At 41.1% G+C, this 18,211-nt stretch overlaps 1 protein-coding gene across 3 annotated transcripts in view; it reads left to right on the top strand.

Annotated features, from left to right (window-relative positions):
* Nucleotides 1-17,729, top strand: part of tacc1 (transforming, acidic coiled-coil containing protein 1) — a 37,407-nt gene extending 19,678 nt beyond the window's left edge. For 2 of the 3 annotated variants that reach the window (XM_061727769.1, XM_061727768.1), the window contains 12 exons: nucleotides 6,373-6,482; nucleotides 8,250-9,630; nucleotides 10,463-10,526; nucleotides 11,094-11,283; nucleotides 12,167-12,231; nucleotides 12,588-12,719; nucleotides 12,848-12,924; nucleotides 13,048-13,091; nucleotides 15,314-15,477; nucleotides 15,554-15,660; nucleotides 15,764-15,884; nucleotides 16,173-17,729. In XM_061727769.1, the coding sequence (XP_061583753.1) occupies nucleotides 8,321-9,630; nucleotides 10,463-10,526; nucleotides 11,094-11,283; nucleotides 12,167-12,231; nucleotides 12,588-12,719; nucleotides 12,848-12,924; nucleotides 13,048-13,091; nucleotides 15,314-15,477; nucleotides 15,554-15,660; nucleotides 15,764-15,884; nucleotides 16,173-16,238 (2,340 nt within the window). In that variant the 5' untranslated portion in view covers nucleotides 6,373-6,482; nucleotides 8,250-8,320 and the 3' untranslated portion in view covers nucleotides 16,239-17,729. Of the gene's footprint in view, nucleotides 1-4,170; nucleotides 4,693-6,372; nucleotides 6,483-8,249; nucleotides 9,631-10,462; nucleotides 10,527-11,093; nucleotides 11,284-12,166; nucleotides 12,232-12,587; nucleotides 12,720-12,847; nucleotides 12,925-13,047; nucleotides 13,092-15,313; nucleotides 15,478-15,553; nucleotides 15,661-15,763; nucleotides 15,885-16,172 lie in introns of those variants that run through there. The other variant, XM_061727767.1, reaches the window with a different exon arrangement.
* The last annotated feature ends 482 nt before the right edge of the window (nucleotides 17,730-18,211 follow it).

Raw genomic sequence — 18,211 nt, 5'->3', positions numbered from 1 at the left:
GGGGAAGTGTATAGCCCAGGACTGCTGCATGTTTTTGTGAGGTTCACATTAGCTACCCAAGGGAACACGGGCAGAACATGGGTGATCCTTCCATATCATGCAGGCTGACGTAAGAGTGTGAGCCAGGCCATAACACACAAATGATGTTTGGGCCTTTTTAATCTATCTCCCAGTTCTGAACAACTCCTGCAAAGGCTAAAATAAATGTATTCCTAACACTTCCCTACTTTCCCTCCTCCTCCTTCTCCTCTTCCTCCCCCTATGAACTTTATGTCTCATTCTTTTTATACTCAATAATTTCCGGGAAGATCTGATGCTTTCAGTCAGTTTGCAGGATCTTGCCAAAGTTGAGCCGTCTACTCTTAGTTTAGGCTCCACAGGAAGGACTGTTACATAATCACAGTGCTCCACTATTGTCTTCTGTTCTATTTATGGTGAGACAGTATTTCAACAGTTTATCTGTTTAAATATTGTGAACTCGATTTGCACATATTATCTCTGTTTTCTTTTAGACACTAGTTACTGCATGCAAAGTCAGTAGTGAAACAGAAACTGAACATACAGTAAATGAGCCATATTAGTCACATGTGAACGGATACCATCAGGAATGGAATCAACTGAGAAGCTGCTTACAGTTAAAAGGAGTGAGGCAAAAATGTGTTTTCTCTGGCTTCAGCAGCTTTAGGATTTTCTTAAATTGCTTTTGGGTTTCTCCCGCTGAGTTTGAAACCTGAGCTCTTTTTAGTTGTGTGGATTCTGGTGTAGTGTCAGACTGCTTGGTCGGGGCCCTGAGCTCTGAGGTGCTGGTGCCAGAGTTGCCTTTGAAAGGTGGTGGGGGGGGGGGTTATCAGGACCACCACAGAGAAGTGCTCCCTGCTACTTACTGATGTTTACTGATAACATTTTTAGACAAGAAAAGAGCCATTTCTCAAGAGTTCCCATAAAATGGTTTTAAACTTTTTTTCCTCTTCTTTTTGTAATAAGCATTTGCTGCAGCTGACATTATCTCTCAAAGGGTTGAATCAAGGCAACTAGACCTACATTTTTTTCTGATCTCATCAGTTCATCATCAGCTGAACTCATGAGTTTTCCAGATAAAAAGTGTAACATCTTGAAGACTAAAAGATCTCTTACGCTTTCTTGGCACTTGAGAGTCTACATCAACGTTTTGATTTATTTGTCACGAGAAATGTAATGAGGAACCCTTCCTTTATTTCATTTACCTTCAGGGATCTTTCTTTACTGGTGGACGGAGCAATCTAGAGACTGTTGTTTTTGGTAAAAAAGACTCGACAATTGTAGGAAATACATTCTTATCTCCATCTCTTTGAAGTCTCTCAGTCTTTTGGCCTCAAAGGCCCGAGATAGTGAAGGTCATTACTGCTACCCTTTTAATAACCTGGAAAACAAACACTTTTAATAACAAAACAGAACTAAGAAACATTCTACTTTTTAAAAGACACATATAGCTCAACAAACGCTACACATGCTCATGATTAATGCGCGCTCTCTCCAGACTCCACAACCGCCACCACTCAGATAGAAAATAAGTGAACGGAGTAAAAACCCCACCCTTTCTGGTCAAATGTGGAAACTAAGCCTGACTGAGGTTCTGTTACTTTACTCCTTCATGGGAATGTGGGAGGAATTCAGCCGCCGCTCTGGCGTTGCCCAGTTTGTAGAAATGGGCTACTACTTATTTTGCCACAAGTATCAATTAGAAGGAAATTGATATGCCAGGGGAGTATTGCTGCATTACAAGAGCACATCATGGATTTTCTTTTCAACAAAGCATATTAACTGGTAAAAAAGGTATCGCTGATTGCACAAGAGCAGTACACCAATGTGTGGTGTGTGTATGAGGAGCAGCAGATGAGTTTCAGATGAACGTGGGACTGCATCAAAGACCAACCCTAAGCCCCGTCTTGTTTTCCCTGCTGATAGGTTAACAGATGAGCTCAGACAGGAATCTCCATGGGCAATGATGTTTGCAGATGACTGCTGATCTGGGTGAGCAGGTTTCATGTAGGGGGGATACAGTCCTTGCATGTCTTTCCCCTCTCTCAGCTCAAAGTTCCTGTCTATTTACTGCCAATGAAGTTTCCTAGACTGATAAAATCTAAAAATAAAAACAACCTGGAGAGGTGAAGATATGTGCTACAGAAAGAAGAGGAATCAAAGTTATTCACAGTAAGACAATACATGCGTGTAAATGAACGGGAGGCAGGTGGAACAGGTGAAGGACGGCCGGATGTTTCAATAGTTGGGTTTGAGTGTTCAGAGCAATGAGCCTGGAAAAGAGAGAAGCAGAGAGTGCAGGCAGATGGTGGCTGAAGAAGACGATCTGAAGTTGGAGTAGTTATCTGTGATAAAAGAGAAGCAGCAGGGGAAGGGAAAGGTTTCCAACACAGTGGCGACACACAGAGAGTTGAAGATGTTAAGACTTTATTTGGAGGTGTCAGTGATGGATACACTCAAGAATGAGTGAAACAGCCAGCGTTAGACGTCTCTGAGACAAAATTAGAGACGCTAGACTGAGATGGTCTGGACAGATTAGGGAGAAGGATCCATTTTTAGGTGACTAGCGGAGATGGAGCTGCCACACAAGAGGAAAAGAGGATGACCAAAGAGGACATTTCTGGATGTGGTGAAAGAAGATATACAGATGGTTGGCTATTTCTGAAAAAAGGACTGCACTTGACTTAACTAGATGAAAGCCACATTTATTGTGGTGACTTTCATCAGTTTCACTTTTATTTTACACAGAAAGCCCTGGTTTGTGGAGGTATTTCACACATATCAGCAGAGGTGGACAGAGTACTCGACCCCAGTACTTGAGTAAGAGTACAAATACTACTGGTCAAAATTTACTCCGTTACAAGTAAAAGTAGCTCAATCAAAATATTACTTGAGTAAGAGTAGAAAAGTACTTGCTTTTAAAGGTACTTAAGTATCCAAAAGTAAATGCTTTTAAATTTACTTTAAGTAAAAGTAAGAGTAAGAGTAAGAGTAAATTTCTTATTTTCCACATCAGTAAATGACTATATTTTTTCTAAATTAATTTAAGGATCTTTTTTAACTCTTGTTTCTGAGAATTAACTCTTTGAAACCAGCTGCACTGATGTGCTGCTTTTAGAACCACAATGTTATATAAAACCTGCAGAAACACCAAAAACAATAACAATAACTCAATGTTGAAGTCACTTAACTTTACAGGAAGGACATGTACCAGTACAATATAGCAATATACTACTTTGGCGGTATCGTTTTGAGGAGGCTTGACGTATTTCCGCTTTACGTACATCCCAGTGGAGAGCGTGCACTGTGATAGGTCTCCTCCTTTGACAAAAACAGCTTGTCTCCAATAGGATTTTAGGGAAGAAGAAAAAAGAGCAGACCTGAAAGTAACGAGTACTTTTCAGCCTTCCTAGAAATTTACTCGAGTAAAAGTAAAAATATTTGTCTTGGAAATGTATTCAAGTAAGAGTAATAAGTACCAAAGAAATCTAATACCCAAGTAAAGTACAAATCCTCTGGATATGTACTTAAGTACAGTACTCAAGTAAATTTACTCCGTTACTGTCCACCACCGCATATCAGGAGCGATGTTGGGCCACATTTCTGTTCCTTTTATATTTGTTGTGCACCTGTGTAAATCTCTGATGTTTTGGGTTTATTTTACCATCCCCTGAAGCCTGCACTAAAGCCTGCGGTTCCTGCATTCTCCGTGGACTGATGTTACCTAAAACAAACAAAATCCAAGCAGGTAGTTCTCCTGAGGCTATAGAACTGGTTCCCCTGGTCACGCATGCCTGCCTGCCGCTGGATGGGAGAAACAGTTAAGTGCTGAAACGCCTTGAGGGGAGAGGGGCAGTCTTGAACGTCCAGCCCCACATTCCTAACCTCTCCCTGGACTATAAAATGTAGAGCCCCAACAGCACAGCTCCTCCTCTACCTCCACCTCCCTCTGTGTTTGTTTTGTGTCTCTCTCTTTCTGCCTCAGAGTGGAAGAGAGCGGTCTGACAGGGACGAACCATTCTGCAACCACAGGGGAAGTTGTTCAGCAGAGGAAGCAGAAGCAGCATTCGGTTTTAGAGCTGCAGGCTCCCGGTCCACCCCCCTCCCTTCACAGCGTTCTCTATCAGTGAACCGTTCCAAGGTGGAGGAGGGAGGTTGGAGAGGGGTTTAGAGGAGGAGAGAGCGAGCAGAGCATTTGAGGGACCAGCTGATCAGAGCTGAGGTATTCAGACACAGAGGGAGAGAGGGAGAAGGAAAGAGGAGGACGGAGAAAGCTGTAAATTTGAGATTAATGATACACAGACTGGAAAGTGAAAGAGAGATGTCTACCTCCCTTCTCTGGAAACTGGGAGCTCATGACGAGGGAGAAGCTATGCGGAAAAATGTGTGAGCTGTTGTCAGGGTGGAGATCTGAGGGAAGAGTGTCACAGAAAAGGATCAGGCAAGTGCTGGAAAGCAAACCTCGGATGCGAGCGAGTCGACGACAGGGCTGAAGAACCTTGAGGAATACAGAGCAATGTCTTGGCTGTCACCTGTGTCATGGGCCAAGTGGACGTGGACGGCAGTGCGAGGGGGAGAAGGAGAGGATGAGGAGGGGCAGGAGCCCAGTGAGGAAAGGGAGCAATATTTAAAGACAGTGAGGGAAGATGAAGAGGAGAGATCTCAAGACTGCAGGCAAGTGTGCTTTTAGCTCTGAGACTTCAGGCGGGGTCTCTTTCTCTTTCTGGAGTGGAGAAGGAGGTTGTTTTTATACAGGAGAGGCATCTCTGATTATGAGGGTTATGAGGGGAAGAGGAAAGGGAGTTACAGTATCTGGTGTCTTATGTGCGTGGACATTTTGTCCCTCATATGTTGTACATGTGCAGAAATGTGACTGTTTTAGATTTATTAAAGCATCAGGGGCACATGCTCCTCTCTCACACATGCTCAAATGCTGCATTCAGGTTTCAGTTGAATAATTGCTGCTAACACACAAGCATGACACGTGTGTAAGTCATCAGGACCTCAGGGTCTCTGCCGCTCACGTCTGCTGTGATAACGCTGTTATCTTGGCCTCTGTCCCGCACAGATACAAACACTCACAAGGACCTTTTTGTGCTGACTCCCGCCTTTCCACACCTGCCCAGGCACCTTATCAGTTCCCTTGAGCATGAAGTCATACTCAATATATCTAACTACACTGTGGCACGGCTTCCTGAAGCGATCGGATTACACCAATCAATCTGAAAACCAATGAACTGAGAAATTGCAATCAATCAGCACTCACAGGTTTTCATACACACAGATATTTTGTGCATATACAATGTTTTGATTGAGCACAACCTGCATTTTACCGTCTCGTGTTAGACACTATATTGTTCTTAGACTGTGACAGGAAGTAGCAGGCTGCCCTACTTCCTCTTCCTCTATGTATCTTTACTTTAACTGAGTTCTCTGGTGTCATAACCGAGAGCTTTGCAAGATGAAGTGTCATGAAAATGAGAGAATCCACTTGTCTAATCTGCTCATTTCTAATCTTTAAATACTGGATTGTTTTATATCTTCATAACCCAAACAAAACAGCCGCATTCCATGAGTCATTGAAGCACTTCTTTTTTCTTTCTTTCTTTTTTTCCTGTATTAGCAGACATAGCAGTGCCAGTTTTGATTATGAAGGTCTACTAAAGTCTGCTGCTGCTTGCAGCGCTGATCCACACTTCCGCCCGTGGGCATCAATGCTTTTTCTGTCTTTTCGTTTCTTCAACTGCTCTGTATAAAAACAAATATGAGGCACATGGTCCCTACTCAGCATTCATCATCATTCTTTATTTTGTGTGAGGGGGGTATATTATACTTAAATACATTTAACTGGCCGTAATTTTTTATTAGGTACTTAAAAACAAACATTTAGTACTCAAAACATACAAATAATTTGAAAGACGTGATCCTTTGTTTAAATGTCAGAACATTGGTTTGGTTAGAGCTTTGGTTGTAATTTGCAAATCAAACTTTAAGTTGATTAATAAAGAAAATAAACAGAGGAGTAGTCCAGAAGGAAACCCATTGTATTTGGAGTTTAAAAGGTTAAACATCCAGATCCAGCAGCAGCAACACTAAACACTGACTCTTACAGAAACTCACAAGTAATAACAGTTTGATTACGTAATAGAAAGTATGAGAGGCATTTTTTTTCTTTTTCATTTTTAATACTCTGAGTCAGTATATATTTTTTATTATTATACTAAGATACTAGTACTTTAAGTGGAGAATTTTCCACCACCAGTGACTGTTTCTGTAATATGATCATCTCTCCTCAGTTATGTAATCATTTCTCTTTTCTCTGTCCCTCTTTCTAATGTTTTGAATATACTACAGCTCGGACTCGGAGGGTCATTTTGACACTCCTGAGGCAGCGACTCCTGTTCGTGCCCCTCCGCCCGCCATAGGAGCGCTGGAGTACAGTAGCACGGATGCAGACCAAACAGGTGAGGCCCCTGCAGAGCAACAACACACGGGCGGAGGGAGAGAGAGAGAAGGGGGGGTGAGAACGAGAGATGAGACAAGGCAGTCAAGACATAAACACTTAAACACCTCGGGGCAGCTGAAGACTCCTCTTAATATTTCAAATGTTCAACATATCAAAGGAGCTGCCTGTTTGAGAACACAGCACATAGGCACGATCCTCTTTTAAGGTTGCTATGGAAACAAGAGTCTTTAGAGGCACTGAATGTGCACACCTCATGTTGTGTCTCTTCATAGCCAACAAAAGAACGGAAGATGTCAAATGAGTAATCACTCTACTTTAGTTTTAATGGCATTATGAAGATTTATAAAATATGACATCTATGCATGTGTATCGAGTTAAAAATGCTGTTTGAAAGTTAAAGAATGTACCTGCTAACTAGCAGCATTTCAGCCTTTAGTAACGTATGTCCCTTTTTACTATGAGAGGCTTTATGAGTATTGAAATGCTGTGTGTGTATATTAATAAGAGACAGCGTCACATGTGGGGTTTCACTGCAGGTAACCAAGATTACCCAGCACCTGAGGAAGCACTGAATCATGTTCTGCATGCTTGTCAATGCAAACCCAGCAGGGTTTTTTGGTGTGATGAGGGTGTGAGCACATTGGAAACTGTCATTTGAAGGACTTAGGGGGAGGAGCTTGCAGGAGAGTGTGGGAACGACCTTTGCTCTGGAATTCAACAGGTTCTACAAAAGCTTTGGTTCGCGGTGCTTTGTGCTTGCCTCTGATGAAGATAGCAATGAGGGGGGGGGGGACTGAACAAAGCGTGTCATCACACTTTGTGAGGAGATATTTGGGTCTGTGCATTGTGTGTCAGGTGGAAGCACGAATAAGTTGTTTCTGTTAAACAGCTCCAACATTTTCAAACATTAATTTCAAGATGCAAAGGCCAATCAGGCTAGAGAGGGCAGGGCGTTGGCTTCAGGCATACCTTTGAGCAGCTGTTTGGGAAGTTTGAACCCTGGTAGACAGGAGCTGCAATGCCACTCAATACTTGTTTGCATGTAATCATGGCACTGATTGTGGTCAGTAAATTGATCATTAATGTCCTTCAGACTGGTGTCTTACTGAAAACACGGTGTACGGATATTGAAATGCATTTATTTACATATTTGCAAAATGGTAAAGAAAATAAGTGATTGATCGCAGCAGAGTTCAGGATTTGTGTTAGTGCTGCCGTGCGGTGCAGCTGTGTGAGGTCTGCTGCCTCTGCAACATCGTCCACCAGCATGTAACAATATTAGTGATGGTTGGGAACAAAGATGTGTATGAGCAGGTTAAAGTGTTGAATAAAAATGAAACAATGCCAATGTGGCAATGGGAAAGCAAAGCAGGTCCTGCTGGTCTCCTAGCAACACAATGTTACAGAATACAGCGAGTATGACAGGCACGATGAAATATGCTGTGAGTGTCAAAATGTTCCCTGGAGCTCATTATTGCACCATAGCAGCCACTGTGTGTGTTGTCCTCAACCACAACACAAACTATATTAAAGATGTCATTGTTTATTGTTTATAATGTAATATCTAACTTGAATGTCATGGCTTGGGTAGTTAGATATCACCATGGCAACAATGGCACCATGAATGGTTGGCTGGTGGCTGACCAATCAGATATCGCCTGCATCTAAGTTTTGATGTGAATGGAGAAATGAACACCAGCAGCAAGATTGTACATTTGCTTTGCAGTTGTCTTTGTTAACTGTGTTTTTTCTATTTCCTTTATAGACCTGGAACAGGAGCAAAACCTGATAGTGACTGCTCCTGTGAGGGATCAGGATATTTTGTTCAGTCACAACATGGGCCAGGACGAGCCTGCAGTCCCCATGGGGGGTCCGTTAGAAACAACCACCCAGAAAGTAGAAGAGGAAGAAAAAGCAGAGTACTCTTCGGAAGACCCTGCTCCTGTTCCTGTTCCTGTTCCTGTTCCTGTTCCTGATCCTGATTCATCCTCCCTGGAGGGGGCTGAATGTGCAGCTCCATTCTCCAAGCCAGCCCAAGACACGACACTCAACCATGTTGCAGATCCAGTCTCATATCTGCCTCCAGCTGCAAGTCCATCTTATCTCCCAGAATTACATTCAATACAAAGCACTGAACTTGCAGCAGTCTCCCCCTCAGAGCCCCATGCAGAGACGCCTTCTGCTGAACCAGAGGTGAAGCACAATGGCCTCCCCAACCCTGAAGCACCTGCTCAAAAGACTAAAAGTAGCAAATCCAAGCCTCCATCTCTGAAAATGCATTCCTCATTAAAAGACCCTGTCCAAATAGACGAGGAACAAGAACTTCCCGTTCCCAGGGCAACATACAACTTTGATCCTGATCAATTTGATGATAGCTACAACCCCTTCACCAGCGGGGGGCCTAAAATCCAGAACTCTCCCCCACCGTGTGGCCCGAGCTCTCTCCCCAGGCTGGAGCCGATTGGCAGCTCATCGCCTGAGGTCGGCTCGGCAGCACCAACCGAGTCCGACATGGGAGATTCTACGTCAGAGGTGAAGCCCGTGATGCTGGAGTTTGGCTTGGATGAGGGAGTGGAGCGCAAGCCCCCTCCAAAGAAATTAGGGGGAAAAAAGACAATCAGTAAACTTGCTTCAAAGAAGCAGAGGTCCAAAGGATCAGACAGTTCCAGCAAACCTGCACCAGAACCCTCGGTGTCAGAGACACTTTCCGAACCAGTATTGCAACTTCTTCCAGACCAGCTTCCTCAGTCTACATCAGAACCAGCTTCAGAACCAGCTTCAGAACCAGTAACAATTGACTCTTCCGCGCCTCTGAACCTGGATGATATTCCTATTCCCAAAAGTGGAACGTACAACTTTGACCCCAGTCAGTGGGATGACCCAGATTTCAATCCCTTTGGTGGCAGCACCAAGATGGGCGGCTCCCCTGTGGTCTCTAAGGGCTCCTACAGCTTTGATCCAGACAAATGTGATGACTCTATAGACCCTTTTAAACCTTCCAAATCCCTGACCAATGAAGAGTCATCTTGTAGCATCGCTCAGCCTGAGACGAAAATAAAAGATGAAGGAAAGCAGAAAGCTAAGAAGGCTCCAGCAGAGAAGAAAGGGAGGCAGATTCCTAAGAAAGTCAAAGAGAAGACAATCACGTAAGAGTCATTCTTGCACTCAGACTCGGCAGATTAGAAGCTGCAATTATTGATAATACAAAAATACTGGATTCAGGTTTACAAAATTCATATTCTGTCATTTCAGGTTTAGATTTAGCCCAGTGAACTTGCGTTTCACATGCCTGCTTCTGAAAACTATTAAAAACCCAGCAGTGCTTACTGGCCATCCATGCAAACAGGCTTCAGATATGCTTTAATCTGTGTGCAGCTGCACTGGTTGGACTAAATCTATCTTTTCCACATCTGTCTGCATCTTGTGTTTATGCTCAAACTTTAAACAAAGCTAACATGCCAACACCTTAAGTCACTCACTCCTTCTGCTTTGTCTCTTGGCCCTCTCCGCTGTTCAAAATCCCCCGTGCTTTATCTCCTTCATCCTGCATCTCTCCTCTGTTTTTGTTTGTCTATCGGCTTCAGGACATCTGAACAAGTCAAGTTTCTCTGTTTTCTGTTGTAAGTACTCACACTATTGAATACTTATTTCTCTCATGCAAGCTCGCTCCTCGTCAAACTATCGTCATGCCCCGTGCTGTGCCATAACTTGCTAGTGATGGAACATATGGGGAAGTTGACAGTTTCCTCACTTTCATTTCTGTCAACAAGGCCAGACATTAGCATTTTGATTTGTTCCATCTCTCATCTGTCCAGATGTTATGCAAAATTGTTGCTGCACCTCATTTGGTGTCTGCCTCTGCATCAAGGAACATAAATACTCATTAGTCAGTTATAGAAACGGTGGTAGATAATAAATTTGTTATGTATCATAGATTTTTCTCTGACTCTTTTTCCATCATTATGTGCTTTTTTGCAGAAATTCGTGTAAAGTACAGAAATATGATGAAAGCCAGTCCTTGGTTCTCGATGTGTGCAATCAGGTAATTTGTGAACGTCTACAAGACCGTGAGAGTTGCTGAAATGTTTCACCTCACTGCAGCGACACTGCAATGTCCATTATTCATCAGCTGTCCAACCTTTTGGTCCCACACGCAGGCAGAGTCACCCAAACTCTTTTTCCAGCGCTGCAGCAGCACCTTGGCATGGTGACAGATATGTGACTCACTCTGCAGTCAAATAATAGTCTGCTGCGTTCATGTGCCCTCAACAATAGCACCTCTGTCATCTGCTCAGAAGGATAATGTTCTCCCACAACGTGCTGAGGATAGTTTAACATCAATCGTCAGGACCTTTTAGTTTGGACTTGCTTCTTCCACATTGCGGTTCCACAGTGCTGTTAAAACACATTAATTCAACACAATAGTTACAAGTCTGGAGTGCAGTAATGTAGTGTTTTCATCTCTTTATGAAAAACATTCCTGCTGCTGACTCTGTCTGTGCATTAGCATTTCTCGTGTTACTGAAAACATGTTTATATTTAGTCTGTGTGCTTTTGTAAGACCAAACATTCTGTGTAATCACATTATACTTTACTGTCTTATGTCCAGGGGGAGGATGAAGGGGAGGTGCCCACCCCAGAGATCACTCAGCGAGTTCATCACGCCACAGATGAGGAAAAGCTGGCCTCCACTTGCATGGTGGGCCAGACAACAGACGACCAAGACGAGGGAGAAGAGCCCGAATGTGAAAAAGCACCTCCAAAACAGCAGCCTTCCAATGATATATCTGTTGTGGACAGTAAGTTTAACGGTGACCGTGGTGCTGACATGATCCTGAGAGATTATATATCTTTATTTAAATATAAATAAAGATTTAATATTGTATAGAGATTACAGTGTAACTACACATCATCATGATGTTATGACAATGTTCTAGACAGAAGGTTAACAAAAACTGCCAAATCAAGAAAGTGTATGGAAGGATAACTCTCCTGGCCAGTTCTGTTAATAAGAACTACTGAAACAATGAAAAGTGAAGTATGTGCAGCTACATAATCTCCTCAATGAGTACTGTTGGGAGTTTTTCATCCTGCAAGCTACAAAAATGAGTGAAAACATTTGGGTAATGAAATTGGAGCAGTGCTGTGGTGGTTAGCACTGTTGCTCACAGCAAGAATGCTCAGATTTCACCTGGGGTCTCTCTAAATGGAGCTGGTATGCTCTCCTCATCCAAAGAGATGCATGCAAGGCCAATTGATATTTCTAACAAGTCTATAGGAGTGAGTGTGCATGGTTGTTTCTGTCTGTGTCACTGTGACCCATCACACCTACACACCCAGATACACCTCCTCTCACTGCACTCAACCCTGCAACCTCTCCCCAGCCACCCCAAACCCCCATGACCCTGACCAGGAGGAAGTGGGTATATAACACAGATCCTAAAATGAAACGTGCATGCTTCGCAAAATTCTGTCCTGGGCACAGAAGAGCTATTTATAGTACACAGAGGAACAAAAACTCTGCATATTCCTGCAGTAGGACGCGTTTGTTTCAGTGGCTCATGCATCATACCAGTCTAACTGCAGCAAGTGAGGTTCACAAACATTCTGAACACAAGGCATATACTGTAGATGTGGTCGATTAATACATGTTAATGATATAAGTGTTTGATCCTCTCACAGGTCCTGACATCAAGATTGCAACTCAGCTGCAGGAGAAGGACACATTCTGCCTGAAAGATGATACAGTAAGCGCCCTGCGGGAACAACATGAATATTTAGTATGACTGGATTATTTTCTGTCCTCTTCTTTTGTGTTCATATGGAACAAGTCTTGCATGTTTTTGTCTATTTTTTGTAACTTCTTTCAAACCGATACACTTGGTTTATGATAGTTGTTTCTCAGTACTTTTCTAATACAACCATACCTGCACTTTTGGGTCAGTGAAATTCAACAGATTGTCCAGGAGTCTTGCTCTCTTGATGAAATGCAAACATCCGCAGCCAACAGTGGAAATACTAGTCTGTTGAATTGCAACTGTGAGCTGCCCGTAGAGGTATGTTTTATGTGTCAGCACACAGTGATGTATGTCACCTTCCACAGAGTGAGATATCCTTGCTGCAAACAGCAAAACTGCGCATCGGCAAGGCCCCTGACACAGCATCCCTCTCGGAGGATGGGACTCCTCTGACTGAGATGGACAAGGCTGCAGTGCTAACTCTGATCAGAGAAGAGGTATGTTTCTACCACATACAGAGAAAGAGAGGGCCAAGCACATGGATTGAAACTTTGAGGCTATCATTACTTCTTTTGATCTCACCACAGCCAATTTTGGCATTTATTGTCATTTTCATTATGAACAGATTATCACTAAAGAGATTGAGGTCAATGAGTGGAAGAGAAAGTATGAAGAGAGCAGAGCAGAGGTTATGGAAATGAGGTACGATGCTTTTGTTTCTATGGTTCTTTGTTCCTGGCTTATAGATCATTAAAACTCCGTTGTGTAAAAATACAAAAAAATTAGAACAACTAAGTTGACGGTGAACTGTTTTCTGTTCAACAGGAAAATAGTTGCAGAATATGAGAAAACAGTCGCGCAGATGATCGGTGAGTTGCTGCCCCCTGGTGGTGGTTTGTTCCGCATGGTTTGATTTGTTGAGGGACACAAACGTCCCTAGTTTATGTTCTGAAATTTTGTAAATAATTATGGTTTTATGGCATTTATCACTATTATAAGAACAATATATTTATGGCATTCAGTTCTTAGCATCTGTAACCTGTGTGGAGCCTGTGGGCCCGCTTCAAGGCAAGGCAACTTTATTTTTATTGCACGGTTCATACACAAAGGTGCTTTTGTATTACGAAGAAAAGAACAGAAAAATAGTATAATGAAATTAATTAAAACAACAAAATGATGTAGATTAAAATCAGGAGAATATACAATAAGAAACTCGTGCAGATGTGTTTATTAAAAGCATCTAGAAGTAATTAAATAATAGTGTTTTAATTCAAAGCCATTTTAAAAATAAGGTATTTAAATTGGTTTTAAAAATGGATACGTCTGGGGTAAACCTAAGCTTCACGGGAGGTGATTCCAGCAGAGGGCAGCATAATGTTTGAGAATCATTTCATTTTGTTGGGTTTAGATCTCAGACATATTCCAGGTTCATACCTGACCATTCAGAACTTTAGAGACAATAAGAATATCCTTAAACCACATTCTGTGTTTAACCTGAAAGCAGTATAAGGATCTAAGGGAGGGATATGTTTCCGTCTCCTGATGTTTGTCAGTATTCTTGTTGCAGTATTTTGAATGAGTTGTAGATGACTAATGCTTTTATTAGGGAGGCCACTAGGGAGTGCGTTACAGTAATCTACCCACTTCAAATAAAAGCATGGATGAGCTTTTTCAGGTCGTTCTTTGACAACATCTTTTTTATTTTGGCAATGTTTTCGAGATGCCAGAAAGAATAATTTGTGGCACTTTGTTGAGCTAAACACAGATTCTTAACTTGTTTTCTTTATTACCAAAAATATGTTTTCTATTTGCTCAGTTAAAGGACATTTTATTGCATCTAGTTGTTTATTACCTCGATGCACTGATATACCGAGTTGATAGAATCTTTACATACTGTAGATCTGAGTATCATAGTTATGATAAGAAAGTAAAGAGGAGGAGCCCAATAACTGATCCTTGTGGAACTCCATTTGTCAAGGTGTTTTTTTCAGATTCATAATTAGCATTAATAACTATGCAACTTCTGCCTTCTATGTATAATCTGAGCCATGTGATTACAGTTCTGAAATATTTCAGGATCTACTGTAACCGGGACTGTTAGAGTCCCTGAATTATTGTTCAGCAGAATGTTGTTCAGAATCTTAATGAAAGCATTTTCAGTGCTTTGAATAATCATAGGCCTGTTTCAAAACTGATATGGGTGTCATTCTTCTTCAAAAAGCTATTGATAATATTAAAAACCACCTTCTCAATCATCTTACTCATAAAGGGAAGGTTTGAGACTGGCCTGTAGTTACCTATTGTTACATCATCCAGTTTTCTGGGTCTGACAACTGCAGATTTTAGTAATGCTGGAAAGATCACAGAGAGAACTGAGCTATTGATTTTACGCAACAGCTCTTCTGTTGAAAAGCAAAAAATGCTTTTTTTTTCAAAGCTTGAAGACAGGTCTGGAGGAAAGTAGGTGTGTTCAGAGTTCTGTTATCAATCCCAATGAAGTCAGAGATTGAAGTTCTTCCTGCATATACTACAGTCAGGATGTTTTATGATGGCAAAGTGGATATCCAATTTGTCTCCAACTTTCTGATGAAAGAAATATGCAAAGTCTTTAAATGTCTTGACTGACCGAAGCTTAGCAGGTATTTTAAATGGTGGAGTCATCCTGTTAACAATGGTGAATAACATGAATATTCGTAATATTTTCATTAATGATATTAGATAGATTGTGAGTGACAGATGTGCATAACTCAGACAGACTATATTTGATTCATTTTGGGGATTGGGAAATAAAAATACATGATGACTTTCTGGCCAGGAATTCAGTTAATCAATCACACTTGATTGCATACCCATAAACAAAATCTGTTGTTTGTGAATATAAAAAAGTCCCACATTCCGTTGAGATTAATCTTCCAGTTATGGATTTATTCAAAACTCATCAGGCTAAGTCTCATTAGATTTATAACATGCCAAGCTTTCTGACCTCACTAACTGTTGTTGAAAACATATTGCTGCTGATGAAGCCCCACTGGGCTTGAGGCTGCTGCACATCTTCATCCCTTTTCTCATACTCTGATTTATTTGTTTGCAGAGGATGAGCAGCAACAGAAGAGCATCTCCTCCAGCAAGTCGGTCAGACAGTTGACTTTAGAAAGGGATCAGGCTGTGGCTGACCTCAACTCAGTGGAGCGTTCCTTTGCTGATCTCTTCAGGAGATATGAGAACATGAAGGGAGTCTTGGAAGGGTTCAAGAAGGTCAGTACAATTCATAAGAGATGTTGTGCAGATCCCTGTCATCACCAGATTTTTAGATGTTTATCTATCTTTCCAGAATGAGGAGATGCTGAAAAAGTGTGCACAAGACTATCTGATGCGTATAAAGCAGGAAGAGCAACGATACCAAACCCTCAAAATCCACGCTGAGGAGAAACTGGACAAGTAAAGTTCACTCAAATTAAAGTTCCAGGATTATGTCATAAAATCAGTATATACAGAATATCTAATTTTTCTCTCTGCATCTCTTTCAATTCCTCCTTGACAGGGCAAATGAGGAGATCGCCCAGGTACGATCCAAGGCCAATGCTGAAGGTGTTGCATTGAACGCAGGTCTGAGAAAAGAGCAGATGAAGGTGGAGTCACTAGAAAGGGCAGTCCTTCAAAAGGTAAATCAGCTACAAGTGGGACAATAATTAATTCATTGCATCCGTGTGAGTGTAGAGTTCGGCATACCGAGAGAAAAAAAACTAAAACATTTCAGATGACTGAAGGTGAAACCCTTGAGCACTAGACTGTACTTTCCCTAGAGAGCAACCCACACCTGGTTGAAAGGAATAAAATGTTTCTAAAGTAATAACAACCCTGGTAGTTTTTTGGTGTTGTTTTTTTTTTTAAAGACAGGCTCATGCTCCTGCAGTAATGTCATTTTCAATGTCTCTGTTTTTCTCTGACAGAATCAAGAAATCGAGGAGCTCACGAAGATCTGTGATGAACTGATCGCAAAACTGGGACCAGATTAAGAATCTCTGGCACTTGACTGGCTTCCTTCTGCTTGAGTCCTAAACCTTCTCACATCAACACGTGATGTAAATGGTGTACATGAGCACAGTTTGGCATATGGCAACTTATATAAAGTTTTTCTATATATATATAACTCGCTGATTACACTATATTTGCAATTGCTTGCTTTCGCCTTTCAGACTGAAATGTGAAACCAGAACAATAATTGTCCATTGTGTTGATCATGTTATAGCAAGTGAAGAAGCACACAATCATTATGAAGTGTATTCCTATTGCTTTGAAGAGGTGTGTACAAAAAGATGTGAAAGGTAACTTAGAAAAAAGTCTGTTACTTACAAATAATTTCCATCATGATTTTACATTTGCGTTTGTGCAGAAACCAGGGGAAAGATGATGTCAGCAGACAGCACAGAATTTTATCCACTTAACCGCACCACATTTACACTGTAATTGACTGTATTTATGATACGGTCTGCAGAAAGTACAAATTTCCATACTGAGTGCCTAAACTGATTGAAGTGTATTACTCCTTATGTAGTTCTTGCAGTCATTTATTTGGGGGTGATTAGTTCTCATTTAGGGGAGCTTTATTTTCTCTCATGGGCTGACATAAGTGTGTCCTTCAAGTCCGAAGTTAAACCAGCAGAATTTACACAATATGTACACAAAATGTACATTCTTCCTCATGAATCTTGAATGCGAGTACTAAGAGTAAAAGTCTATTTTACATTCAGCTATACAATAGCCTCTTCATCTGAGGACGCTTTGACAGTGACAGGAAACATTTTAAGCAGTAAAAACTTTATCATTATACTGTAATATTACTCATGTGCCATGTTTCCTTTTCTACGACTGCATTTGAGTGTTAAAGTGCTGGTCTGACTTTATTTTTTCTGCTATGTTTATCCGTCTAGGATATTTTACTTCGTACTAACTCCGTTGTTAAGGTGAACTGTATACATTTACTTCACGTATGATCAAATTATTCTAGACAATTTATGATGGGTTTGCAGTTTTAGTGCTTCACCCGTGGTGATGTATTGATTAAGCCTGCATTTTAAGGAGCAGACGTTTATCATGTAATCAAATTTGCCTTTTTAACAGGAACATTTTCTGGTCTGAACTTGAAGCAGCACACATGCACATTATTAAGCAGATATGCATAAAGAACAGATTTTCTTTTCTTTTTTTCTTCTTCTTTTTTTTAAGAAAACCCTCTTTTAACTTCTGCACAACCAGATGCCAAATATCACAGTGAAAGAAAATTGTTTTTAGTGGGATTTCATTTCTTGACGTATTGGTGTCGATTAGCTTGAAAAAGCTTTTCAAATTCATTGTAAAAGTACCAGATGTGTATATTTTATACTTTATTAAAAGGACATTAAGAGTTGTGTTGCTAATATTTGTAAAATGAAAACTTAAGTATGTTCAGGTTGTACGGTAACTGCTATATTTTGTGCATTGCTGAATAAATGGCTATGATTTAATAATAGTCTATTCTGTCCTTTCACCAACAACCATTTAAGCTGTGCACATCAAACCACACTTCTAAATGCATCTGTCACGGAGGTCATTTCCAAGTCCATGTGGTGAAGAGTACATGCAAATGGAAACACTTTCATTGTTTGTTCCTGTAGAAAAATGAAAAGCCAGTTTTCATCACGGTTCTCTTGACCCAATACTATTGCTGCAGACAAGTAAGTAAGAAATAGTTACATCTGGTCTGCAAGAAACTGCGGTTTCTTCTTGCAGGAAAATAGTCTTAACTATATTAGCACAACAGTGTTTCAGTCTTTTCTGTATTAACATCCTGAACTTGTTAAGTGTTGTATAATTTTGAAAAAGGCGAGGCAGTAAAGTCCTCTTTTGTCCCAGCTTTTGTCTGTTTGGTATGCTTCAAGATTATCTTGCTTTGTTTCAAATTGCATAAAAACAAGCTCCTAACTGCATTTAGGAGCTGAACTTTCAACAG

This window comes from Cololabis saira, chromosome 8 (genome assembly GCF_033807715.1).
Source record: "Cololabis saira isolate AMF1-May2022 chromosome 8, fColSai1.1, whole genome shotgun sequence".
Lineage (NCBI taxonomy): Eukaryota > Metazoa > Chordata > Actinopteri > Beloniformes > Belonidae > Cololabis > Cololabis saira.
The sequence above is the reverse complement of the archived record's forward strand: the minus strand, read 5'-3'. Positions and strand labels throughout refer to the sequence as shown.